The sequence below is a fragment of the Trichogramma pretiosum genome, unplaced genomic scaffold (assembly GCF_000599845.2).
Source record: "Trichogramma pretiosum strain Unisexual culture from Peru unplaced genomic scaffold, Tpre_2.0 scaffold45, whole genome shotgun sequence".
Classification (NCBI taxonomy): Eukaryota; Metazoa; Arthropoda; class Insecta; order Hymenoptera; family Trichogrammatidae; genus Trichogramma; species Trichogramma pretiosum.
In genome coordinates this window covers 197,360-224,942 of record NW_019641665.1, presented here as the reverse complement: position 1 = coordinate 224,942, position 27,583 = coordinate 197,360, and the positions used below count along the sequence as shown (strand labels likewise).

The window sequence follows — 27,583 nt, the reverse complement described above, 5'->3', positions numbered from 1 at the left end:
AAGCTAATCGAATTGATCTAAGTCACCTCGGTAAACTTTGATATCGGGTTAAAACTTTTCTTTGTATTTGTCTCACGTTTAGTTCTTTTTAGGCACTCATTGGTTTAACAAACACATCTTTCTCTATAAATACGAGATTCTTTTTTAGCTCTCTTCAGTTTGTCTATCTGTTAAAAAATCTAGGCTTCTGCTGTCGCGTTACATTCTTATGTCCCTTGATATATTGTATTTATGTGCGAATGATTTTACACACTAAATCACAATTTTTACAGTACATTTAACTACTCGACGCTGTATGTCGTTTTGTGAAATTATGCGCAGCTCCATGAAATATTATTTAAGTTATTCTTTTTGATACCATTTGTTATAGTCTAGGTCAAATCAATGGCTGCCGCCTTTCTTCATTGCCATCTCAGTTTTTTTAAAAACCTCAAAAGACAGCCAGTGGGACTTCATGCTTAAACCAGAGAGCAGAAGATGGAGCCCTGAAGTCATCTAGCGTTGTATGTAGTTGTACCCACTACTCTTTCTTTGGTATGCGAAGACAACCTCTGACTTTTCCGCCACGAGCATACACCCACACACCCACACATAGCTCAAGAAAAGAGTATAAGATCTTTCCGTTTCCGCGTCGTGTGCTAACCTTTCCTTTTCTTTCAACGCGTATTCTTCTTATATTTGATTCCAAAGAAACGAGACAAAAAAGCTGGAAGGCGAGTGAATATAATGTTATATCAGACGAGTTTCCGTCTGTGTGCTCGACGCGCTTGATTCGAAATATGCCAGTGAAATTCTCATTCGCAACAGAATTGAAAATTCGAGTCATTTGCGAATGCCCTTGGGACATTTGACTGTAAAATTTCATCATATTTTTCAAACGGTCATGTTGAGCCGCAAATCTTCTAGGCAAAAAATTAAATTACTAAACAATTTTTTTTTCTTTTTTCATAATCCTAGGTGAAAAATTTTAATTACATTCTTTGAAGGCATAGAAGAATTGCTACCTCGGCTTTAAATTATAATGTTCGAGAGCATTAATTGTGCCAAACCGGAAGATTTACTTTCATCTAAGCATGTTCGCGCCTAGTGAAAAAATATAAAAATTCATTGCTCAGGACGTGCAAAGTGTTCCGCGTTGATGTAAATAAGACCATTGCTTTGCTGGCACGCGTGCACGCGCACAATGACCCAGTTTACACAGTCAACATTTATCATTTAGCTCTTCCTTACTGGCGCCTTTTGTAGCTCAAATTAAAATTATTATGATTAAAGCTAGCTGCTGGCCTCGCCCAAGTCAGTGAGCTTCTTTCTTTGTGTAGTCCTCGCACTGCTTTTCCTTATCGGCGTTTTATTTTTTATTTTTGTCTCGCGCCCAACACAATGCCGCTTACACACCTGGCCATACACCGTTTAATTTTCTCGAGGGCATTTTGCGCCAAATTACAACGACGGCTTCGGCGTTCGTGCGAGGAAAATTAAAGAGGAACGACTTGCGCCCTCATCCTTTGGCCAGTGCGTGCGTGCAGTGGAGAGGGGGAGAAGAGCTATGAAGGTATACTTGAAAATTTGCCCGTCTTTTTTCTTTCTTTTTTTTTTGCACCGCACATGTCCGCGTGACCTGCAGGGCATGCAATAAAAGCTTCGCACGCAAAATGTGTAATCGGAATAACGCGCTTTTATTGCACACGCAAACTACTCTATAGCCTGTATATCCTCGAGAGAAAGAGATGTTTTGCACAACTGGCTTTTCTCTCTCTGGCTTCTTTTAACGTGCAAACAAAATATTCAGACACACACACACACACACACACACCGCTGTATCTACGATATATCTATACATATACATACACAAAGACGGAAAATTCATATTCATGATGATATTAAAAGCAATGCCGTTGTTGTTATTACATTCTCGAGGCGAATGAGGCTTGATTACTTCTTTAGGAGCGAATTCAGCAAATTCATGCAAATTATATTAACGAACCAAGAGGTTATGAATTTGTTTCCTTCATATATGCTGATTGAAACTATCAATTTTTCAAGGGATGTATGATACTGAGAAAATATTAAGTATGGAAATTTGTGTGTGTAAATGATAGAATTCAACTAGTATCGTAATTATACATATTTCTTTATTTATCTGAAATGTCTATAAGATGTTTAGACGAAAAAGTGTTACATTACCGTACGGTATAGAGTAGAAAAATAAATATCCTTGTACATAGAAATGAAAATCGAGTATCCCAATTATTCTTTAAGATGATACGATGAATGTATTGTTTTTTATATATAAAAAGTATATTTAAAAAATGCATGATAGATACTATCGAATTTTATCGTTTTCTAAAAGCTTGAATCTCGCAATTTTAGTTAATCCTTTGTTTTTACACAATTTGCAACTTCAAGAATTTTGTGCTATATCTGTTTTTGGAATGTAACATTAAACTCAAAATCTAACCCGTTTAATCAGGACTTTCAATAATAAAATTCAGAGAGCTTCTTTACACTAGCAAAAAAGTTCTCCTGAATTTTTGTCGCGTCAATGCAATAGTTTATTTTGTAGCTTAATACATGAGGTTTACAAGGGAAAAGTTTATTGTAATTAACATTATATTTGAATATACTCTCTTTGCCCTACCGCTAAGGTTGAAAAAACATAAACAAGTTTGTAAGTGATTATAACCACCCTCGCTCCGAGTCTTGGGCATCGTAAACGATAATACCTTCTGTGTACTTGAAAATTTATTAAAATTTTGAGGAGGTTTGCGCAAATGAAAAAGAAAAAGATCTCGAAGAGTTTGCATTTCCCTACATAGAACAAAAGGATATAAGAAGATTATTACTTCGTATGTTTTGTAACATTTTTTATGAGATGTTACATTTGAAAGTTGCCTATAATTTGTTTACTTTTTAAATGTTGAGATCGTAAAAGTGAAAAATTCAATACAAATAAAAAAATAATTTTTAATGTGCCACAGCGAGATTAGAACAGGTTCACGTATGCAAATTTTTTTTATCTCTAGCGCAAAAGACCGAAGCTTATTTTTCACTTGCTTTTCTCGCGTTTGCAGTACAGCAGAAAGTTGCCTTTCTTCACCCTCTCCCTTCTCTTTTTCGCATACACCAAGTCAGACCATTATTTTTCGACTAAACTCTTACTGTGCTCTAGATTTTTTCTTCGCCGCTGTTCTTCTCTTTCTAGAGTAGATCTAAAAAAAGTAGTTTTATTTGGATTTTATTTCCTGTAGTCTTGAGTTGTCCTGTTTGACCATATAGACTCATTTAAGGTTATATGTATGCAATCATGGCAGCGCACATTACACAAGTTGGTCGCGTTTTGGTCAATTAATTTGGACATTTATAGTTGGACTTTATTCATCGTCATTTTAATGGCAAATGCAACATCATAGAAAGATACAGTGCAAGTAGAAAACTTATATGAAACTACAATTTCAGTTAAGTTTGTTACTATAACTACGTGCACTTTATACCGAAGCTTCATATTTATGCAATGCTTATTTTTATGCTTTTCAGCAAATCTTGGCTGAAATGACTTCAATTTTATTAAATAACATAATTTCAAATGCAAAAGAATTGTACAAACTTTTTTTAACTTCAAGGACTCTATAAATGTAGTTAAATACTCAATCATACATATGAAAATAAGTATAAAAAGGATGTGTTACCATAATAGTTTTATGATTTAATAATGACGCAAAATCGTATGGTGAAAAATATTTAAACTAATATCATGCCGTAGTCATGTCTTGATGTACGCGTTTTATTGAGTACTTTGATTTTTTCCTTTTTTGTTGAAGAAAAAGACTGTTAATACTAAAGAAAAAATCCTCCAAAAGAGAAAAGTGGTTTTGCAACTGCAAGGAACAGAAGTGAGTGTATGGAATTCAAGTCACGCAAAAGTAGCTAACCAAATCCAACGTCTCTTTCTCTCTCTCTCTCTCTCTCGCTCGCTCGCTTTATGTACAAGTCTTCATTCCTCAAAAGACTTCCTCCAGATTTCACTACACTTCTAGAAGATGAGCTTTAATTTACTAGGCACTTTTGACTCTCATGCCCTTACTCTTGAAACTTTATTCTACACTTGAAACCGAGAATATAAAGTAATAAATATACGCGCTCGATTGTTTTGGGCATTGTTACTTAAAACAAACAGCCAAATATCCCTTCTAAGACGTGCACAAATTGTACAAAATTCAAATGGTTTGAAATGCACATTGTAATAATCTGCTGGAGTTGATAAAATGAATCTCAACGGCAACAAAACATGATTTTTCGGCCTTCATTATTATACCGCAACTGATGCACCGCACGCGCGGGCCTCGAGCACTGCGCGTATAAGCTTTTACAGCTCGCTCGCTTAATGTATGTGTAATGTGTATACATAAGCCTGCCTGACTGTCTATGAACTAAAAGCAACATTATACTAACTGATCAGAATTTATCAGCATCTCTCTGGCTGCCTGTGCACGTTTTCTTAGCGAGTCGGTGAGGTACTCTTGCAACGTTGCAAGCCGAGCTTTGTAAACGCAATATTCAGTATACGTATATGGGGTAGATTGAATCAAGACGATAAAGCAGTGAGCAAGCGCGTACACAGTAGTGGCACATTCATTATAGTTACCGCACCAGAGTTAAATGCTGCTCTCGACGAGTAGCGCGCATTTAATTCGATGAAAATCATTGAATTTCTCGCTTGATTCTCGCGCATCGCCCGCGCGCGCCCCTTATTTTCGACTGACAAATTCTTAATCGATGTAGTTTGTTGCGCGGCTTAATTGGTTTTTCAAAACTTGAACTTTTCATTGTCGCGCAGAATGACTGATTTTTTAACACCCAATTTCGAGTTAGTAAAATATGCTCCAGAAGAAGGGTAATGAAAAGTAAAGGAACTGAAAAAAGTTGTTTTATTCGATCTAAAAAATAAGAAGGTAATTATCCGAATGAAATGAGTTTCAATGTTGTTTTGTAAAGTTTTAAGGAAGGAGTTAATGATTGCATTCGTTTAATGATTTAGTAGATAAATTACAATTCATTAGTTGAATTAGGTGTGTGTTGTATTATAGACAACTATCGTTTGCAAGTCGTGCTTATGTAGGTACGATTTTCATATCATCAAAGTATACACCTGCTTTTGTACTGCATGAAATTTCATCACTATGCTTGTACATCTATAAAAGAATAAACAAATTTTTAGTATGCTCGCGCATCGATTTTATTTGATTACCTCGACGACAATGCTTCATTTTCATTGTGATTAATTTTTATTGACCTTCTCGAAATTCATTCTAGCATATACACGGGATAAATTTCGAAAAAAAAATAAAAGATAAAAATCGAACTTCATTGTTGAATTAAAGAAGATCCACAAATTTTAATCGACCAGCTATTGAACAGGTCAAGAATTTGAATTGTAAAATGATATAAGGTAAACGTTTCAAGTTGTCGTTGATGCGTAGTTCATTTTAGAACAAGAAACTTTATCTATCTACAAGTGTTGTTTTATTCTCCAGTAAAACTTGCTCACTAGTAATCATAAGGTTTTTTTATTTTCATTTTTCTTAGAGTTTATTATCCTGCAGAAAGTTCTGTCGTTAAGTGCTCAACACTGTCTATTTTACCGTGAATTCTGTTATTAGGACCATCACTACCAGTCGTAACTGCTGATCGAATTGGAAACAAAGTAGAAAAAAAATAGATACTTCGCTTGTTGTTTGATCATTAGTTGAGCAGTTTCTTTCATTTTTATTTGAGATATTCCACGTTTCAAATTACTGACACCGTGAAAGTATTGTCCACATAGAAAATAACGTGATTTTCATTGAGAAATTACTTTAAAATATATGGTCGAACGCCTTCGAGGTGAACGAATATAGAAAACGGAGAAAAGTCACGAGTGAAACGTTTTTTATTTCGAATGAAGCGTCACTTTTTGGTGCTATCGATTCTGTTTGCTTTATTACATATGAGCCTTGCTCCCTTTTTATCGTGTATGCGCGATACTTTACGTTCCAGATTAAAACATTGTTATTAATAAAAGCTCTCAAAAAACTTGCCTTTAATGAATGGGAGAGATACTCATCGTATTTGAGAGAATATATATATTTTATGCAGTATATTATCAGTATATATTGTAAGTAACTTGAACACCAGTAAAACATTATGAACTATCGGTATAATTCTGCTTCATTGAATATAGACAAAGAAAGGTTTACCCTAAAAATATGAATAATGTATTACAATGTGCCTTAAATATAATGATATACAAATAATTTATTATTCTAATGTTATAAATAATTTTCTGCCAAATTTAAAAGTAGTTTTATTTATTCAGTGTGATTTATATGAGTTTTTATTTTCAATAATCGAAAAAATTTTCTGAAAAAGAAAACCCGAAAGTTTTTTCACCAGAAAGCTACTTTGACTGCGGCCTTGATTAAATGCAGGAGCATTGAGCGCATGAAAAATAGTTTTTTGCTAAATACCGTACGCATGTGTACGCATTTTAAGCCATGCGTAATGAGCCGTTTGCTTACATTCATTTATACGCGTTGCACAGCTTCAAACTGGCATGTGAGAATTTATTTTTTTCATTTTCGCATGGCGCATGACGATGTACGCTGGCTCTGCAAGAGTTTTGTTATCAGAATTAAATGTTTTCAGGGACTGAATAATTAATCGTAGAGTACGTGATTATGATAAAATTGCATTGTAGCTTTTGTAATATTTAATATTTAAATTTCTCAAGCTTTTGATGTGAATGTTTGAAAGGATACGTTAAAAAATGACAATCATTTTCCTTGATATATATAAACTGGTATAGATTTTCAGTATGTTATTATAAAATAATTTGAAAATATACAGACATTTTAAATGATTCATGACTAGTGTATAATGTAGTCTTAAATAACATTGAATTGCCAGTGACGGCAATGACAATTTCACGATAACATGAACAACCTTATGATTTTGAGTTACTTTAAAGATAACATTGTTGGTGTTGAAATTCTACGAATACCACTTTCATTCTTGATTTATCGCTACCACAATACGAACAGGTCATGTTAATATTGTGTGTAATTTTTTCATCACAAACACTGAAAATTAATATACCATTGGATACAAACCCTATCTTGACTGAAAAATTAGCACAATTCTCAATATGTCCTGTTCGCATCGTGTTTGCGCTGAATTACATGTTAAAATTTCACGATACTTTGTCATATACGCATATTTCTTCATTTCGATATAATTTAAATATCTACAATACACGCCTATCTGATTTTTGACCAGACTACGTAATGAAAGTAAAATCACAAGATCCAATCGCTCCCAGTGAATGAATAAATGAAGCAAAAAAATTTGATGATTCGTTCAACGGCAAAGTCAGACTTCTTTAATTAGATTACACCAGGAATGAGCGCTCCCGTGTCAATCAAAGTCTCCAGAGAATTTGCGAAAAAATTAGCAGGAACAAGGATTTAAAAACTTCGCCAATTCGCAGAAGGAATGAATGATAAGATATGAAATCAGAGAAAGATTCGTGATTGTCAAACAAATGGCACGAACTTAATTGAGATGATTGGTTATGAAGGCGATTTCTCAATGAATTTCAATGCTAATAAAATTGTTAGCGAGGAGAAAATTTTATAAATTTGTTGGCTGACAGAGTGCACGACGACGACAAAAAAAGTGAGAAGAGAAAGGTTCCGAATTATCGACAAGAGTGAAACTCGAGTTTGTCCAGGCATGTTAAGAGCTAAGTTTTCTTTCAAAAGTTTCACTGCAGTGCATGAAGGAATCCTATATAACTCTTAGATAATCTCTGTCAAGAAGCCAAACACAAACTTCGATTAATGATCGACTGTCGACCGCAAAAGTTCAATAAACCAACTTCTAATTAGCTATTACTATGGGTGTAACCCTATATCCTCGATGCTTTCTCAATGAAAAATAACGACCAGACGAAAGACAGTGAAAAATTAAAGCAAGTTCTTTTTTCGTTAATAGAGATGAGAAACAGACTGTAAAATTTATTGCCCTATATATAAAAGTTCCGTGCTTCCGTCCCATGAGCACACAAAGCCTCGGGGGTCGTCATTTGAAAAAAAATACAGCACACACACGGCGCTCGCGTTTCTTTGCTGCACTCTGATTGCAGCTATTAAAAGTCAGTGAATCGAAACGTATTTAACTCGTGACCCCATCGATGAATTTAACTATCGTTAAAGTGCGTATAAGTTTTATTTTTTCAATTATACAATTCATGTTAACGGCTAATGCGTATAAATTACAAAATATAAGGAGTACACTGCATAGGCACGCTCGAACGATGACTGATATACGCAGAGAGAGCAAGTGGATGCGTGCTCATTGACTCGTTTTGCTCGATGTACCACGACATGTACACACATAATCGAACTCGCTAGGGAGGTTCCACGCGCACTGCCGAGGGAGAGAGAGAGAGAGAGAGAGAGAGAGATTAAAAGCCAATACTGTTTCATCGCGATAATTTATAGCTGCGCCGCTGCGCTATGTACTCGCTCAATTGATGTAGTAAAAACGGAGAAGCCAGTATAACAGAAGTCACATTAATGTGCACAGCGATAGTTTGGCAATGCGTTTGCTCAGCGTCGCGCGAACAGTCGAGATTTCGAATAAAAACGATAAGAATCAGTATAGGAAAATCGCTCAATTATACGGAATAAGCGCTTTTGTGGGATGAAAAAATAAACCTGATGTGGTGGCGGTGAGGTACTATTATACGCTTACATCATACAGTATACGACCCCAAACAAATTTACTCGCTTTCGCAAGTTCGAGGTATATATACCCTTACGCTCTCAAGGCTCTTGCGCGAGTTCGTGTACGCACAGTGTGGCGTTGTATGCAGCCATCTCTATACGTATACGTATACGTACGCACGCGCGCCACATATACATGCCTTGCTTTCCTCGCCACTAGCCTGAATATTTATATAGCCAGCTGCAAGAGTACGTTTACAGTACGTATCTCTTCTCGAGCTTCCAGCATGTAACACACACAGCATGCCATTAATCACTCGCTATAAGGGGGAGCTTTGGTCAGCAATGCAAACCTAGGCCGCGCTGCACCCAACATCGTCTCGTTTTCTCTGGTTCATTTTTTTGCTTTTCTCTTTTTTTTTGTCGCAACGAAAACATCACGGTGACGAGGATTGCACGCCGCGCGTTACCCCGAAAAAAAGAGCCCTGCAAGATAAAGATAAAAACTCGAGAGAGAGAGAGAGAGAGAGAAAGAAAAAAAGGCAGAAGATACTGTGAAAGTACTTTAGGAATTTTTGGCTAGAGATGATATTACCACGGGCACCTTCGCGCATGTAAGCGCAATAAAAGCGAGAAAAGCTGCAAAGACCACAGGATTTAATTTACGCGAAGAGCCAGAAAAGTGCTACTTTCGTTTATATACCACATTTTTTTGACTTTCGACCAATGTGACGTATCATTCTATATTATACTTACACGAGCATGGCGCAGGCTCAAAATGTGTAAGCTGCATTTGCTCAAGCTGTTTTTGTAATATCGTACAAACTGCTATAAGTGAAATGCATACATTTGTAAAGTGATTCCGAATGAATAGCGTATAAGACAATAGTACAATTAAACGAAAAAGAAAGAAATTTGTACTTTAAAATGGAGAATAATCGTTTGTAGTATTTTAAATTATAACAATTTTATAATGTAATATAATGTATTAGATTTTTTCTAAAGAATACTATTCATTTCCGACCATGGCAACATGGCATGTCTATCGAACAAAATGAAACCTCAACCAACTATTTTGATTTATCTGATGACTTAGAATTCTACGATAGGTAGCTTAGATCTGTGAAACGCTTAAGTAGAAGATCTTTAGACTTATATCAGTGTAATTAATTGTTTTTAATATCTAACCGGACTGAATATTTTCAAATGGGGCACTGGTAAGGGTCGCCATGTGTCTTCTTCAATAAAAAATTGTTTTCAACTTTCACGACCTAATGTTATCAATAGACATTTCGACCCCCTTTAATCCCTTAACGGTTTTATCATTAATTCGTTGCTTCACTTGCACGAAATAATAAAACTGTATTATTTTTTAAATTTGATTATTATAATCTACCTCCAGATTGAAAAGAAACGTCTAGATTTTTTATACTAGAACCGAGTGTGAAAAATAATTATATAACACGCATAACAATTGTATTGTGTGAACTCTGCCTTTGGGTGTGTTTGTGTTTCAAGCTATAATGAGAATTCGCCATGTTTGCTGTTCAAGCAGGTCAGCAGATGTTGCACACATGACACCTGAGGCGCTTTCTCGATGAAAAGCTCCCAACTCGCAAGCTAGAGAAAAAATTTACATGCTCGCTGAAATTTTCAATGCACTTATATAAAGTTGACTTTACAAGTCTAAGGATGAAAATGTTACGTATCAACTACAAAATACCTCGTTTATTTTTCATTTGTAGGTCTGAAATTTTTGAAAAGACGTTTTGGAAAAGCTGTATATACACCGATTTTTTTTAAATATATTTGAAAAAAATTCAAGTTCATAAATTTTCGTCGTTTTTTCTAGATGTGCTTAAAAATTTCTATGTTTTAAACATTAAGGCAACATTTTTTAATTAAGAAATGATTTAATTGATAAAAAATTTAAATCACCTTCATTAAAAAGTAGACTGGTCAGTATTATTTTCCGAGCATACTACCACGTTTCATTAAAAAAACCTGATATTGTTATCGTAGTCAACTAACGATGTGCGTGTACATAACATGCGTTGTCTTTACATTAGAAACATGAACAAATTTGAATGTGTGCACTCGTGCGAGTACGTCATTTCGATCATTGTCGTAACTATGAATATATACAATATTATATATGTTACCTATACTATATCATACTATACTATACTACCAATAAACATATATGTTTATTGTATGTATAAATTTAGGCTTTCTGTTACAAACACATACTCGACCACGCACATGTCGCTTGCAGGCGTATAAATATTTCGAACATCCCTGGATGCAAAGAGTGTAATCCGTGCTCTAGATGTAGTACAACATTTTAAGATGTTGATACAACTATTTTTTTCGATCGACTCATGTGTAAGGGACAAAGTTGAGCTTCTGTCACGGTATAATTCACCTATACACTTATTCACCCACACATGTATGAACTAATTTTTTTTTTCAACTGCCATATATGTAGAAAGACAGAACAACTGGGTTCTTTCAGAGGATCTTTATATAGTCAGGTTATTGTGCGTTGTTGCGGGTTTCGCAAGGGACGAATTTTCGTCCATCGTGGGTGATACGAAGTACTGAAAGTAGTAATTGGTATATGCAGTTAATTAATACAGATTATGTTCATTGTTAAAGTGAAATCTTAACGCGAAGTGATTTCGGTTTTATTATATTTACCAAAAAACTTTTATCCATCAAACTGGAAAATATAGGAATAAAGCTAAATTAACGAATCCCCTTATCAATCTTACTTATTTTTTTTATTAGTTCCAAAATATATAATTAATTAAAGGACAAATGAAATCGATTATTTATGCATTTTAATATACACTGAACAAACTGCTATCACATAAGTGACTATTTCTTCTGTTAAATTAAAAAAATATATTTACTCATCTATAATTTTGAATATTTGTCTACTTTGTCGAAAATTATATGCATGAAGGTTAGGCATTAACATCAAAATAATACTAGAATTATTTAATTTCAGATGACCTTAACCATAGTGCAGGTTCGAGAGTGGGGCTAGAGCTTTCCTATCATAGGAAAGGGACGAACTGTTTTGGGCTAAGGGTGAGGTAGCCATGAGTCAACCGGCGTGTGGCTGCTTTATATTTTTACTGTTATTGCAACTTTCGATATCAAAATCTCAAACAGGTGAGTGTAAATGCTCGATTCTCAATAGAAATAATCAACTTAAATTGAAAATTGTCACAATTCAGCGAGCGTTTCAATAAAGGCGACCTTTTTTACCTATCGTTAATCGTTCATGTTTATAACGTGATATGGAAATTTACCTGCTTTAAATCAGTACTAGCCCGACTTTCAGCGCGCTGCGCTCTTCTTCTTTCTTATCCCATTTTGCCATTTTTCAATATTTAAAATAGAAAAATAATATAAACGAAGATTATATTATAAACTGTAAACATCAAAATTAGTCTTAAGCCGTCAATAGGTTAATATTACACTTTCTGAACTTACTACAACACTCGTATTTGCACGCTACTAAACAATTTTAAAAATTGCTCACGCTAAAAACCTCACCACTCTTATAGGATAGGATGTGGAAAAATTGTATTTGCACCTATGTAGCGAAAAAAGAAAGTCTCAGAGCACGTGATTACCAGCCTCGGCTTCGCCTCGGCTGATAAATTCTACGTGCTCTGAGACTTTCCAGTTTTTCACTCCCTAGGTGCAAAATATACTAATTTTACTACTAACTTGTAAAAATAACTCAATTTTTTACAATGAAAGTATTGCAGACACTATGCTTAATTAAATTCTTTTGATAATTTAGGATTAATTATGAAATCTCTCATGTAAAATACTGACAAGGAGAGCTTTTCAATACTGAAGCTCCCTGTGCTTTTTGATCCAATGGGCCCATTTTGTAGAGGATCTTCCACATTATAAAAAAATCTTTGTTATTTTCTATATCGAAATAGAAGTACTTGAACAAAAAAATGGGACGATCAAAAGTTTTTAAATTTTTCAAAGAATCTGCTTGAATTTTTTCAGAATTTTTGGGACCATCTATCACTTAATTCAAGAGGCCCAAATTGGACGCTTTTTTAGTAGATTTTGGGATTTCGTAAAGAGATAGGTAGATGGTCCCAAAAATTCTGAAAAAATTCAAGCAGATTCTTTGAAAAATTTTAAAACTTTTGATCGTCCCATTTTTTCGTTTCAGTACTTCTATTTCGATATAGAAAATAACAAAGATTTTTTTATAATGTGGAAAGTCCTCTACAAAATGGGCCTTAAGGCCCATTGGATCAAACTAAGCACAGGGAGCTTCAGTATTGGGTACCAAGAGACCGCAAAAAAAATTCTGGAGCAAATCCATGACCCGCACCAGAAAAGCTCTCCTTGTGAGTTATACGAGAAAACTATGATATACTAAATTTTATAAAACTTCAGTAGTCTGATAGTTTTACTGCAATAAATTATTACACATATTTTTATAACTTCCCAATTAAGCTTTTATTTTAAAAGAAAAGTAGGTGTTCAATAGGAACATGTATTCATTTGTTTCTATCATTAATTGAAAAATGTAAAATTGAATGACCAATATGCAATATTGTAAAGTTGATTCGTATGTAAAACTTTGATAAAGGTTTTACGGTCATAGAATTTATTCGTATCAATTAATTTAAGAATACGAGAAAATACGGAAAAAATATTAAAACTTTATGTCGCAAATATTTTTCTGAAAAAAGTGCAAAACATACGGAATAAAAGTGCGTGACTACGAATGACTGATGAGACAAAAGAAAAAATTTTGCATACCCAAGACACGTCTATGGCACCTGCTCTGAAAATCTGATTGTTATATTTTATGCTTCATTTTTGTTACTTTAGTTGTGCTCGTATGTCAAAAAAGTAAAGTTAAGAAATTTGAAAAAATCACTAATGTATTATCAAGTAATAACATATGTCAAAACTATAAAAATGCATAAAAATTTAATAAATTTACCATTGCACTAGGTATCAAATCGGAACTATAAAGATATAAAAAGCAATTATTTACAATGAAATGATAAATATTAACTATTATAAATATGTAATCTATTAATACAACTAAAAATTCTTGATATAACTATAAATATATACTTTCTTCTTACGTACATTTTAGTGTACAGTTTTAAATATACAATAAAGTGAGTGATATTCAATTTGAAAAAAATGACAAACTCTAAATGGAGTGCAACTTAGTTTTGACACATAATATTATATAATGTAATAATAATTAACATTATTCAAAATATTCAATGTAACACATAGTCCATAAATAACAGACATTTTCTTTGATAAGTCTTCGACGGTAAATGTAGTACATGTAACATCCGACATTTCTTTACTTTCTTGTGGTATTGTACAGGTTTTTATTTTGCTATAGGAAAATGTCAAAAAGCATCATAAGGCAGAATTCTCAGAATATTCTCTCCTGCTATCCCTTTTTACACCGCATCTTATGTCAAAAGAGAAGTTACGCGCGTACTTTTCTCTCGAATCTTTATTTTTGCTCAGAACTAGATACCTTGCGAACAAAATCCCATTAGAGTGTATAGTGATAATACTTACACGAGGTGTAGACGAAAAAAGCAATAAAAGCTTTCACGGAAAAACAGGCTAAAATTCCATTAGCCAAATGCTATGTATTCTTCACAAAAAATATTTTAAATAGCAATAATATTTATATTTGAATGCTTTCACAGATTTGTCAATTAATGCCTCGACAGAAAAGGTTACAGCACCGACAGTCTCGATGAAGTCTGAAAATCTAACCATAACGAAGAAAGCATCCATGACGACCATCAAACGTCAAAATAGCGGTACAGATTCGCCGATGCTGAATTACATATTTGACTCACATAGTCACAGCAAGCATCAGCATTATCATGATCATCGTTGGGGCCCTCATTTTGAAGGCAAGAGCACAAATATAACAGCTCAAGCCGGAGCCAATGTCACGCTCGACTGCAGGATATCACTGCTTCAAGATAAAACAGTAAGCATATAAATGGAATTTTGTCTCGTAAAATATGCACACTCATAAAAAAACTCTTGTGGGTTAAGAGAGTAGAGACTTTTTCAGAGTATATAAAAATACAGCCAACATAAAGTAAAGGCAACTTGCATTCTTTTCTTTTATTGGTTGACCTGCAGAAAGTCATATTAAACAAATAAAGTACGAATTATGGTCTCTGTATTTGATGGAATTGTTGTTTGTGATATTAGCAAACAAATATTTTTACACTATTTTCTATTTAAGAAAAACTAATTTGAAAAATGATTATTCATGAATAATATAATGGACTAAAAAGATGAACGTCAATCTTTTTCTATAATCATACTATTTTTCAAACAAAAGTATTATAAAGACCATTTGAAATAAAAAAAAATATATCTATTATAGACTTTATTGATCTGTCACGCTCCAATACCTTTAAGTCTGCCTTTTAATTATCTAAATTGTTAACTTTTTCTCGCGCTTAGTACCGTATAATAGATAGAATCAAATTGAAATTGGCTAATTGAAAAAACGGGTTTAACTTGACGATTCTTTTATTATTCAAGTATTGATTTTATTACTTACTATAAAAAAAAGACAACTTTTTTAATGGTCTAACGGTTATTATTATTATTATGCAAATGATGTGACTTTCATCTATTTACAAGTTCGTTATCCTTATTTGTTTAAGAGGTAAAGTTGATCTTTGATCAAGCTTGATGAAAGTTCTTATTTATATAACACCTTAGACTAATCATGTTTTTCTCGCATAGGTATCTTGGGTGAGACATCAAAACAGTGACGAAAAAATGAACTTACTAACTGTTGGTCAGCAAACTTATACTGGTGATTCAAGGTATACAGTAGAATTTCAGTATCCAGACAATTGGAGACTGCGAATCAAGAGTGTCAATAGCAGCGACGAAGGCCAATACGAATGTCAGATTAGTACTCATCCGCCCAAATTTATTCGTGTTAATTTGCACATAAATGGTAAATTTTTAAAATATATTTACAAATAATGGATTTTATTAATGTTGCATTAGTTTTTTTATGTATAAATTATTCTTTAAAGACAAATTATTATTTTCATGCCTTCATTATAATTTCTATAGAATGAATTATAATTCATCGGTTCATACACATATAAAACTCGTGTTTGCAATAACTTTTTATTTGAAATCTTTTATTTAAATTTTATTTGTTAAAGATTTAATGTATTTTTTATGAATCGAAGTTTTAAATAAAATATTATTTTATAAAAAAAGAACAATAATAATTGTACAATAAAAATATGCTTGTAATTATTGTTCAATAATGAAAAATTTAATTAATGCTGGTATGCTTGATTAAAAAAAATATATCAACTCCATCAGGTATATATAAGGTCATAATAATGAACTCAGAATGCAAATCTACTTAATGCGCTTATTTTATCAAATGAATATTAACTGGTCGAGTAGGGGATGTAATTTTCACATTTACTTATAAAAACCAAAAAAAATTTGTGACTGATCGTTGAAAAATCAGTAACTTGGAAGGTTGTAATGTAGAAGTATGAGAGAAATACATAAACGGGCTCTACCGAACCGGCGGGAGCAACAGCGCTAGCGACAGAAACCCACCGGGGGATCAAATGGAAAACAGGTGAAAGCGCGGAGAACAGCTGCAAAAGTCAACAAGAATTCGTTACGTTTACGTGCAGAGCTTTTCTTTGTATATCTATATACACATTGGAGAGAGAGAGAGAGAGAGAGAGAGAGAGAGAGAGAGAGAAAGCGAAATAGAGAGGGAGAGAGAGATAGACAGAGAAAATAAGTGAAGCGATAGTCTGGCAGGCGACCGATTTACCAAGTTTTCAGCACGAATGAATTTCAACTTTACTGCTGCTACATTTATACATATACAACAAGTCGTCATAGATCTGTGTACGTGAAAAAACTTTTTTCTCTGTAGCTAGCTTTGAACTCTATTTTGATGAATTCATTTTCAAAACGTTGTACACTCCTTCGTGTATGTTAATGAATATTATACCAATACACTCCATGATAGTACTCTTACTTCTGTATTTGAGCTTAAACTTTGCGAAATTATTAATACACAATACTAACAAATGTTTCTTGTTTATAATTTGCAAATCATGACGCATTGTTTTTATAGTATAAATCAATTTAGATTGACTTTTAATTACATTGCAACTAAAACCACAATCTGCGCCAACTCGTAAACGGTGTTTTGAAATTAAAATTGATTTTTTATATTTGATCATAAACAGAACTCACTCAAAATTAGGAGAAAAATTAATTTTTTTATTTTACTTTTTTAAGAAAATTCTCGTGTATAAATTAAATTTAATACCAAACTTGACGTAAACAGTTTAAACTTAAATTAAGTTAATTTACTAATATTATTTTTATAGCACTGCAAGGCATAATGTTCACATTTATGGTACGCTTTTCGCGGTGGCATAAGTCGCACATTCTGGCATCGCAACTTCGCTTCTCACTTTTGCTACACTCGTGCGCTAACCTCACTTCTCGTTACCAGAAAGTGTGACTTATGCATCGGAAAAAGGGGTATACCTAAATGTAAACTTAGCACAGTGCTATAAAATTGCATACAATGCTCGTGTCATTGGGACACTTTTCGACAAAGCTCGTTGCGCTTGGGCCCTAAACTACGCCGTGCTAAAAAGTGTTTATATCATAAATATAATTTACGCCGTACCATTTGTATCGTAAATTACTGAAATTTCGACTATTATAAAAAATGTTGTCAATTTTTTTTATCTATAAGATGTAAGTTTTCATCGTACTTCATGCAAGGGGTGTGGCCTCTGGCTTGTGTTATAATCCTTCGTTTTGCAGAAAAAGTACAATGTCGCCTCGAAGCAAAAAAGTATCTCTTTAAATTCGGAGTCAAAAGAGTGCTTAGTTTCTATTACTAGCATAGGACTTAAGTACGTTATTTCCTTCAAATATAAAAAGATACAAGTAAACGAGTAAAATTATAACAACAGTAAATGCGGTGCCCAATTTGAAAATGTATCAAAAAGATATGGTACATGGTAGTGAGAAACCTCACTTCTATTATCAAGTCAACACTTCACCGATCTCTTCGTCGGCCTCTTCAGAAATGAACCGACTTACTGTTTTCAATAGGTTTGAAAACTTAATCGAACAAAAGAATATAAAGAGATGCTTTTCTGATGCAGGGTGCCAAAGTTGCATACAGTATTTTATGACACAAGATCTTAAATAGCGGGGAAATGGTGATTTTTAGTTTAAAATTTTTCAAAGAATTCTTCATGGTATTCTAGTCTAAAATAACCCTTTCAGCTCTACGTCCAAAACGTAAATAGTAGATTACTTGCTCATACCTTTGAGGAAAAACTCGACTCCGTATCGGCTATTAATTACAATACATTCTTTAATTTTGCAAAGTAACTTTTAATGACTTGATACTCTCTTACTTTTGAATTGATTTAAGATCGAATTTCATGATATGTTGGTTGAAATTTAATCTTGATAAAATTTGAATGGAGATTGCAACATTTTGCAACAAATTGATATCATGCTCAGTAGGGTGTCCGTTGTTGTTTGTATTGCCTCTCTTCCTCTCTCCTTCTCTCCACCTAGATTGGACTCATAATTTTCTTCCGATGAGTAGTTTCATGTTCGAATTATGAAAAATAACGTAAAGTGAAAAGATGAGTAAATTTAAGAATTTAAGGAAGATGATCTATGGGTTTTATCGTCTCGCCCGTGATTGTGTTTGTGACCATCGACGTTCTGAATAAGTGTGGGAGACTGGTGCTGTACAGCTTAAATGGTTTGCTCTGAAAGTTATGAGAATGACTGAAAACGCAAAAGAAAGAAAAATTTAAGAGATCAAGAGTAGGAAAAAGGCTCGTGTAAACAGCTATATCTCGATAGAAAATTTAACTTTTGGAATTTAAAAAAATTCTATATAAAGGGAAAGAGAAATGTTACTAAAAATGGAATGTACATATACATTTTTTATTATAAGGTACTTATGAGCCTTTAAATTTAATTTTAGTTTAAATAAGGTTTACCTTTGGTTTTCCCGCCGAATAATACGTCGGATGCGTTGTCATCTGATTTTTATAATTTTTTTTTCATCATTTTTAGCACTAAGAATCCAATTTCAAGTTTTTTTTTCGTTTTAAAGTACATGTAAACTTGAAACCGTTTGGGGACAGCGTAAATCCATTTTTTCATCACTATTTACCTGCTTTCTCATTTCCTAGTAAAATAGAATACATCTATGTGAGGGATGGGCGAGAGTAGAGAATATTAACAAATCGGGAAGTAACATAATACAGAATAATTTGAAAAGAAGAAATGGTCTCCTCAAAGTCTTCTCTCTTGATGATTTTGAAGGAACAGCTTAACACTCATAATAATATTAAAAAAACGTTTATTTACATTGCAGCACCTTCGGTGAGCATAATAGACGCCATGGGAGAGTTACTGAGAGACAAATATTACGAAGCTGACAGTACCATAGAGCTACTGTGCGTCGTGCGTCACATAGCCATGCAAATGCAGTACAGTGTTGTCCAGTGGCTACATGGTAACCGGACCTTAAATTATGACACCACCAGAGGAGGAATAAGGTAATTTTAAATGTGCGATTGCGTTGATAACATAATGCTTTCCATGTTAAAATTGTTTACAACTGGATGGATACAATAACATTTTTTGAATAAGTTCCGCTACAGCAGTCGAGTTCCTTGTAAAATAAAGCCAGGCGTAATATTCAATTATTAAATTCATTATTATAGATTATGATACCATCGGCCTTGAAAAGTAAGCATATTTACGACATTTAAAGTTGCCTGTCGTCAGATACTGAGCCATTGAATAGTCAATTTAGTTTTATGAACTCGACCTCCAGCTAAGGATAGAATTTATTTTGACTACTTGTATGTTCAATTAAGTAAAAATTATTATTAAAAATAATAGGACACGAATAAGACGACAGCAAGTCTATTTATATCCAATTTTAAAAGTTAAAGATCTGGGGTATTATAGAAATTTGATGTATTATTTTTATGCATCTTACGTGAAAAAGTACGTTTAAATAAAGAATTAGGAATATTGTTTGTTTTTTTTTCAAAAAAACATATATTTTTTACTTTTTTTTACAACCCAATCCTATAAAAATAAAATTGATATACATTGTAACGTTACTTTATTTAGGCCGTTAAATCGATTAACTTGCAAATAATCAAACATTTATTTTCAAAGTAAACCTTTTGAATTTAAATTACTACTGAAAACTCGAAAAAATTACACAAATCTTAAGTGTCTTTGAAAAAAATAAGAACTTTGGTGTAAATGTTGAGTCTTAATAAATTGGCACTAACGATGAAAATATTTTTTAAATGAAAAATACCAGCCGTTATTTAACAATTAAATAAATGGAAAACGTTTGTTTTATTTTTTTTTCTTCATAATAATGAAATTTAAATAATCGAAACCATACCGAATACTATTTTAGCATTTTGTATCTTTTTTTAGTGTAAAAACGAATTTAATGGAAGAGGGAGCTAACTCTACGCTTAGTATAGCGAGGGTTGGGCCAGCTGACAGTGGTAATTACACATGTGTTCTGACTACTATGCCGGATAAACCTGCAACTGTACATGTACACGTTTTAAATGGTGAGTGTAAGATAAAGAATTGAAAATCCTTGAATAATATGTTTTCTGTTTTATTTATGTGGTAAAAAGTTGCGTTTATTGATGGATCCATTTATGCGGACGTAACATGTGGATATGTAATAATTAACTTTTTGGAGAAAGAACTATTTAGAAATAATATTTAAATATATATTTGAAAAATCTGGTTTATAAGTTGTAATATTCACTAGCGGCGTTCCTCGCTCGCTAACGCTCGCTCGGTCTCAGATTGTTTCAAAGAAATTGTAAGAAATATTGGAGGAGTAAGAATATTATAAGACATATTTATGAAATATTTAAATTTTGAACAAATTTAGATGTTGAAACATAATAGAATATAATAGAATCATGTTTATCGATATATTATGTAATTGGTCATGATTCATTGAATACAAAATAACCCAAGAACTTGATAGATTTAACTTAACGAAACATCATTTCTCCTTCTCGTCTTAAATATAGTACAGTGACTTTCTAAAAGGGCTTTAATTTGTACGTCGAAATAGGTCTATGAAAAATTTGGAGATTAGTAGATTTAAAAAATAACTAAATAAAAAATCTGCTACACTTGAGTGGAAAAGAATTTAATTATAAAAATTTTGAGACCTAAAGGATCATTGATTAAATATTGATTAAATATTATCAAAATCATCTTGACAAGGACTTAAAAATTACAAGTCAATATATATGTATCCTGGATGAATTTTAATAATAATAGGATCCACAGACATATTTTTTGTTGTACAAAAACCTGCAAAAACATATGTTATCTTCCGAAACAAAAAATTTTAATATTAATCCTTAATTTTCATGCTTTTGCATTTATAGGCATAAACACAGGTGTGTTTCCTTAAAGAAAGCAATCGTTTACGCTATAGTCGACATAATAAAGGTTTCTGATAAAAAATTTCCATGGCCTGAGAACAACAATCTTTATACTTTAATTTTCGATTCTTTTTTTATTATGAATTTTTTAATTTTCATTTTAGCGATGAAAATCTTTCACAGAATACAGACAAATACTAAAGATCATTGTACCCGTTCACTTGACTTATCTGTAATTATATACTTAAATAACTAACTTGTCTGCTTTTAATTCATAAACATTAATATCTTTTTCTTTTACATTACTTTAAGATAAATAATAATTTTCAAATGTACATTTTTTTCTTGTTCGAAAGTCTAGTTTGATATATTGTTTTCGAATATGGGATTAATGAATTTTTATTAGAATCAACAAATAAAAGAAAGTTCAAGTTCTTCGCCACAAACTCATCCGCGAGAACAGGAGAACAAAAAAATTCCCCGAAGAAGTTTCAACAGGTGCCAGAACGGGGACTCGGTGCACCAGGTCGACGCGTTCAAGATCTCCACCACAAACTCATCCGCGAGAACAGGAGAACAAAAAAATTCCCCGAAGAAGTTTCAACAGGTGCCAGAACGGGGACTCGGTGCACCAGGTCGACGCGTTCAAGATCTCCACCACAAACTCATCCGCGAGAACAGGAGAACAAAAAAATTCCCCGAAGAAGTTTCAACAGGTGCCAGAACGGGGACTCGGTGCACCAGGTCGACGCGTTCAAGATCTCCACCACAAACTCATCCGCGAGAACAGGAGAACAAAAAAATTCCCCGAAGAAGTTTCAACAGGTGCCAGAACGGGGACTCGGTGCACCAGGTCGACGCGTTCAAGATCTCCACCACAAACTCATCCGCGAGAACAGGAGAACAAAAAAATTCCCCGAAGAAGTTTCAACAGGTGCCAGAACGGGGACTCGGTGCACCAGGTCGACGCGTTCAAGATCTCCACCACAAACTCATCCGCGAGAACAGGAGAACAAAAAAATTCCCCGAAGAAGTTTCAACAGGTGCCAGAACGGGGACTCGGTGCACCAGGTCGACGCGTTCAAGATCTCCACCACAAACTCATCCGCGAGAACAGGAGAACAAAAAAATTCCCCGAAGAAGTTTCAACAGGTGCCAGAACGGGGACTCGGTGCACCAGGTCGACGCGTTCAAGATCTCCACCACAAACTCATCCGCGAGAACAGGAGAACAAAAAAATTCCCCGAAGAAGTTTCAACAGGTGCCAGAACGGGGACTCGGTGCACCAGGTCGACGCGTTCAAGATCTCCACCACAAACTCATCCGCGAGAACAGGAGAACAAAAAAATTCCCCGAAGAAGTTTCAACAGGTGCCAGAACGGGGACTCGGTGCACCAGGTCGACGCGTTCAAGATCTCCACCACAAACTCATCCGCGAGAACAGGAGAACAAAAAAATTCCCCGAAGAAGTTTCAACAGGTGCCAGAACGGGGACTCGGTGCACCAGGTCGACGCGTTCAAGTTCTCCACCACAAACTCATCCGCGAGAACACGAGAACAAAAAAATTCCCCGAAGAAGTTTCAACAGGGGCCAGAACGGGCACTTGGTGCACCCCACAAAAGAAGAATGTGTAAAAAATGTAAAAAAAGGCTTAAAACGTGCGAAATCGTAAAAAACGACCAATTTTTTGGATATATATATATATATATATGTACATATATGTACATATATATTATATATTAAATATATATATATATTATATAATATAAACATATATGTATATATATGTTTTTTTTTTTTTTAGAAATCGAAATCAGAAAAATTGGGGACGCAAAAACGTTTAAAAAGTTTTCAAGGAGTAATATATAGGATTTAAAAAATTAAATATTTGATAATTCATACAGATTATAATTTTTTCCTTGCCAGTATTTTCAAATAAAAGGACTTTTACAAAGTCACACAGTTCCAAAATCTTTTCAGTGTCTTATCATTATTTCAGGAGAAAGTCTAGCTGAGCTGCATCATGGTCGTGCCAGCAGCATGAATCATCCGAAAATAAATCCAAGCACATCAACTACGTTGCTGATATTACTTTGGTCTTTTCTAGCATGGATTGTACCTAGATGAAGAATTGCTATACTTACAATAGCATCACTAATGTCTGTGTTGGAAACAAGTTATATCATACAGTGCATAATATCAAGTAACTGAAACAATTGTTACTTAAAAAGACATTCACATATGTACACATGTGGCGTTTTCGAAACTATAAAGTAAATTGTATGAAGTCCCAATCATGCGCTATAAAAATTTTTAAATATATTGTATTCGATATCAGAATTACGTAGGTATCAATAAAATGAGTGTGAATATAAGAAGTGACAGTTGATGTAGGCTTCAAGTAGTAAAGCGAAGTCATAAAATGTGGTTGAATGTGTTGAATACATTTTTAGAGAGCGAATGTTGACATTTTTGAGAATATAGAAAACAATATAATATTATTAAGGAGATGACAGAGTCAGCCCAAAAATCAAAAAATCAAACTCATTTTCAGAAACTTTTACTGGAATTCTTTTTTTTTTTTTTTTAGACTGCATGGGGACTTTGATTTGATGTTCTATAGAGAACCATAAAACCTTTTAAAAAAGGATTGAGGTAAGTTTGAAAAAGGTAGATTGAAAATTTGATTTCGGGCCGGCTCTGTCGTCCCTTTAATAAATGATCATAATAAAAAATTGTGAACAATTTCTCATATGTTCAAATTACGAAACAATTTTGTACTATATAAATATTAATACTATATTAAAAATAAAAAATATGTGAGAAAGATGCATGATCGAATAATAATTTTGTAAATTCAGAATTATTGATTTTGTGTTGGTTAAAAAGTCAAGTTCAAAAATGTTCTATAATAACATACACTAAGTAGACTCTAATTCTGTTGCGTGAAACATAATGGTGAAACTTGTTCAAGCATAGAAATTTCCGGTGTTTTACCTGACAGAATTAATATCCACTTAGTGACCATGCCTACAATTGAGCATAACAATAAATACAATTTTTTCAATATTTTGTCTTGGTACTTTGTTACTTTTACAAATATTTAATTCCTCCACTCTTTCCTCCTTAACAAGAAGACCACCTGAACTGCAGGCCATGGATTTGCTCCAAAAATTTTTAAGGTCTCCTGGTGCCTAATAACGAAACTGTTTGTGCTTAGTTTAATCTCATCAAGCCTTCATCAATAACTTTGGAATGGTTTCAATATTAAAATTATTTCTAATAAAGCATCTATGATAGGTTAGGCAAGCATTCTGAAAAATTTCATTAAGACTTTCAAAAAATACTTCATAAACCTTTGTAATCTTGGTCAAAATTTTCTGAAAATTTCCATGGAAACTTCTAGTACATGCTCTCGGACATGAATGGAGTAAGGATGGGCATGTTACTGCACGATGTCTACGTCATGTCTACGTTACTGCTATATGCCACTTTAGACAGTTCAAAAATAAATAATTTATCTGAGCTTAATTTTAGGTTAAATAGGGGTTTTATTTGAGTCTTTTGCGCTCCCAAAATTACCATGAAAAAAAAAATAGTCACATTCAAATGTAAAATTTCCCGCTACTTTCAAATCTGCAACAAAAAAGGGAGGTTACCGTATCAAAAATCGATTTCGGTTCACTGTAGCTTTGAGGTTACGTTCAAGGCTAAATTCAAGGTTAGACCATTCAATTCCTTGTCAAAAAATACGTCAGATAGGAGGTTTTGAAAGCACACTTTGTGGAACTTTAAAGAGGTTTCGATAGTTTGGTCGCATTTTGTATGTTTCTATTTTCTTTGAAACTTTAAAAGTACCCATGAAGGTCTCTAGTAAATTAAAAAATTTTTTATGACATCAAATTCAAGGTCTGGATCTTCGAAGAAACGGCTATTTTTAAAATTAAGTTAATTTTAAAAAATTAAAAAATTACGTTGGGGCATGGGTTAAAATTTTTTAAATGAGCCCAAATTTTAGGAGAAGTATTTTTTTGATAATTTGAGACTTTTGAAGTGGCGTCACGGGCAATTTGAAAAAATCGATTTTTTTATTATCAGTCTAATGTCACTTATCTGAAATTGCAAGAGGAATAATAGAAGTCTTGAGATGTATGGACGTAAAAATCGTTCAGATAGTCGGCAAAAATCCATCACAGTAAGTGATTGTGTTATAGTATCCATACCTAATGTTAACAAAGCTAAGTCTTGAGGAATATTGTGTAATAATAGTTCGAAAGAAAAGACGGTTAATATAATATAGGAATCAATATGGAATTATTAACAAACAATGCAACAGTCAAAGATACTAATTATTTTATATTCAGTTTTCTTCGTATTTTGTTGCAATCTTCTTTTTCTTATAGATCGGAATTAGATGTTTATGAATAATTGCTTTACAGTAGCAAAATATTAATAGTTAATTTTATTTATATAAATAAAGCTTATCAAAATTAATGTTTATCGATTACATGTTACATAGAAAGTAGCAGCATAGAATCAATGATGCCAGTATTTGACTCTGATATTAGTTCTATGCTAATAAATTGATAATTGATAATAACTTAAAAACTAATTAATCATTCACGAGTGGCATTATATCAGTTCACGAAAATGCCTTAAGTTAATCAGGCATTGCTGGTTTTGCCTAGGCAAAATCTATTGCTTTAGAAATCTCTAGATATCACATCTATATACATATCATTATCTCCTCTCTCTTTTTCATAAATCAAATGTTATTTTAAAAAAATTAATAAAAATAAAATTTAAAACATTCAGTTGTTTACTTGCTAAGAATGAAGGAAAAAATCGCTGGAAAAAAAATTGCAAAAAAAATTCCTCCACCGTGACAATGCTCCCTAACTCGGGAACATTGCCGTGACCAGGATTCGAACCTGGGTTACTACGGCCACAACGTAGGGTCCTAACCACTAGACGATCACGGCTACTGGAGGAGATACCAACTTTCAGCTTGGTAAGTCTATATAAATACGTGTGGTCTAAGAAACCGGTTTCGAGTGTCGGTTAATATATTTTTATTGAGATTAAAGATATGGTAACGCATGCAAACAAGCGTATAAATGAGTATACGAAAAAGAAATACAAATCGTTACATAGACAATCGGCAAAATGATTATCTGCAGTATACTCAGCACCTCTCGTGAAAAGTAGAGAGTGATATCGGATCTGGTCTTTCAAAACTAGAATTCCAAGATCGTAATTGCTAATAATCACGATATTATCATATTCTTGATTCAAGGCTAAAAAATAAGCTCTCGATAGCGCGTACCAACTAGCATAATAGAATAATAAATAAATTGTTTTCGATGCAAATATAAATGCGTGTTTTGTTTTCACATAATATGTACACATCTAATTGACATTACTAATTAACGTTTGATTTCTAATATGATTGTGCCTCCATTAAGTCAGAGATTACCGAAATAATTTTTTTCAAATTTACTTTTATAAAGATACCAGCAAAATAATCTCGACCGAGTTTATATTACTTTCTACTATTTGATATGCAAATAAAAGCTTATCTTTAATACAAACTTTAAAAAAACCTTACTTTGAATGCATTTTTTTTAAAGATTGACGTCCTTGATTCATGATTGAATCATAGAATTGAGATAAAAATAATAGAACCCCGGCAGAATGTGTATGGCTAAGGCTCACATCTTTTTATCATTAGCTGAAATAGAAGAGTTATAACTATTATATTTAATTGATCAATATTAAAATTTTAGTTATTTTATATTAGTGGTCATTTATAAAAACGTAGAATCTATTTAAGTGAAATTCTAGAGATTTCTAAGGTTATTTCATTCATCTGTGTTCATTGGTTATTTCAGGTCGTGTACGAATTTTACCCTCAATAGCCAAACCTTCATATAATATTTTTCATGAAGAAGTCCTTAGCCAATGCATTGACGGTTTTTTATCTTGACTATGCAAAATAGTCTATTGTTTATCAAACCAATTCTTATTAAAATATAAAATATCTTACTATTTTTATACAAGGGTTGAAACATAATTTACGCTTCACAAAAAAGTTTTCTGTAAAATATTCGGTTTTATGCTGAATAAAACAGTGAAATAGAGAGCTATTTTTTTCTTAATAACTCGTCGAAAATAGTACTTTACGATGGTGAATGTTTAATTTGGTTAAAAAATTTATTCAAAATATACATGGGTCAGATTCAGAATTTTTA

General features: G+C 33.0%; 1 protein-coding gene and 1 non-coding gene across 3 annotated transcripts in view; one reads left to right on the top strand and one right to left on the bottom strand.

Moving 5' to 3' along the window:
• LOC106650148 (titin homolog) overlaps positions 1 to 23,946 on the top strand; it is a 99,995-nt gene extending 76,049 nt beyond the window's left edge. Inside the window, exons 5-10 of one of the 2 annotated variants that reach the window (XM_023460264.1) lie at positions 11,776 to 11,942; positions 14,504 to 14,796; positions 15,573 to 15,792; positions 19,255 to 19,438; positions 20,346 to 20,488; positions 23,335 to 23,946. In XM_023460264.1, the coding sequence (XP_023316032.1) occupies positions 11,870 to 11,942; positions 14,504 to 14,796; positions 15,573 to 15,792; positions 19,255 to 19,438; positions 20,346 to 20,488; positions 23,335 to 23,459 (1,038 nt within the window). In that variant the 5' untranslated portion in view covers positions 11,776 to 11,869 and the 3' untranslated portion in view covers positions 23,460 to 23,946. Of the gene's footprint in view, positions 1 to 11,775; positions 11,943 to 14,503; positions 14,797 to 15,572; positions 15,793 to 19,254; positions 19,439 to 20,345; positions 20,489 to 23,331 lie in introns of both variants that reach the window. The other variant, XM_014368051.2, reaches the window with a different exon arrangement.
• Positions 23,947 to 26,242: 2,296 nt separating this feature from the next.
• On the bottom strand, positions 26,243 to 26,314 carry Trnah-gug. The gene has a single exon. It is a non-coding gene; the product is annotated as a tRNA-His (tRNA).
• Positions 26,315 to 27,583: the final 1,269 nt, after the last annotated feature.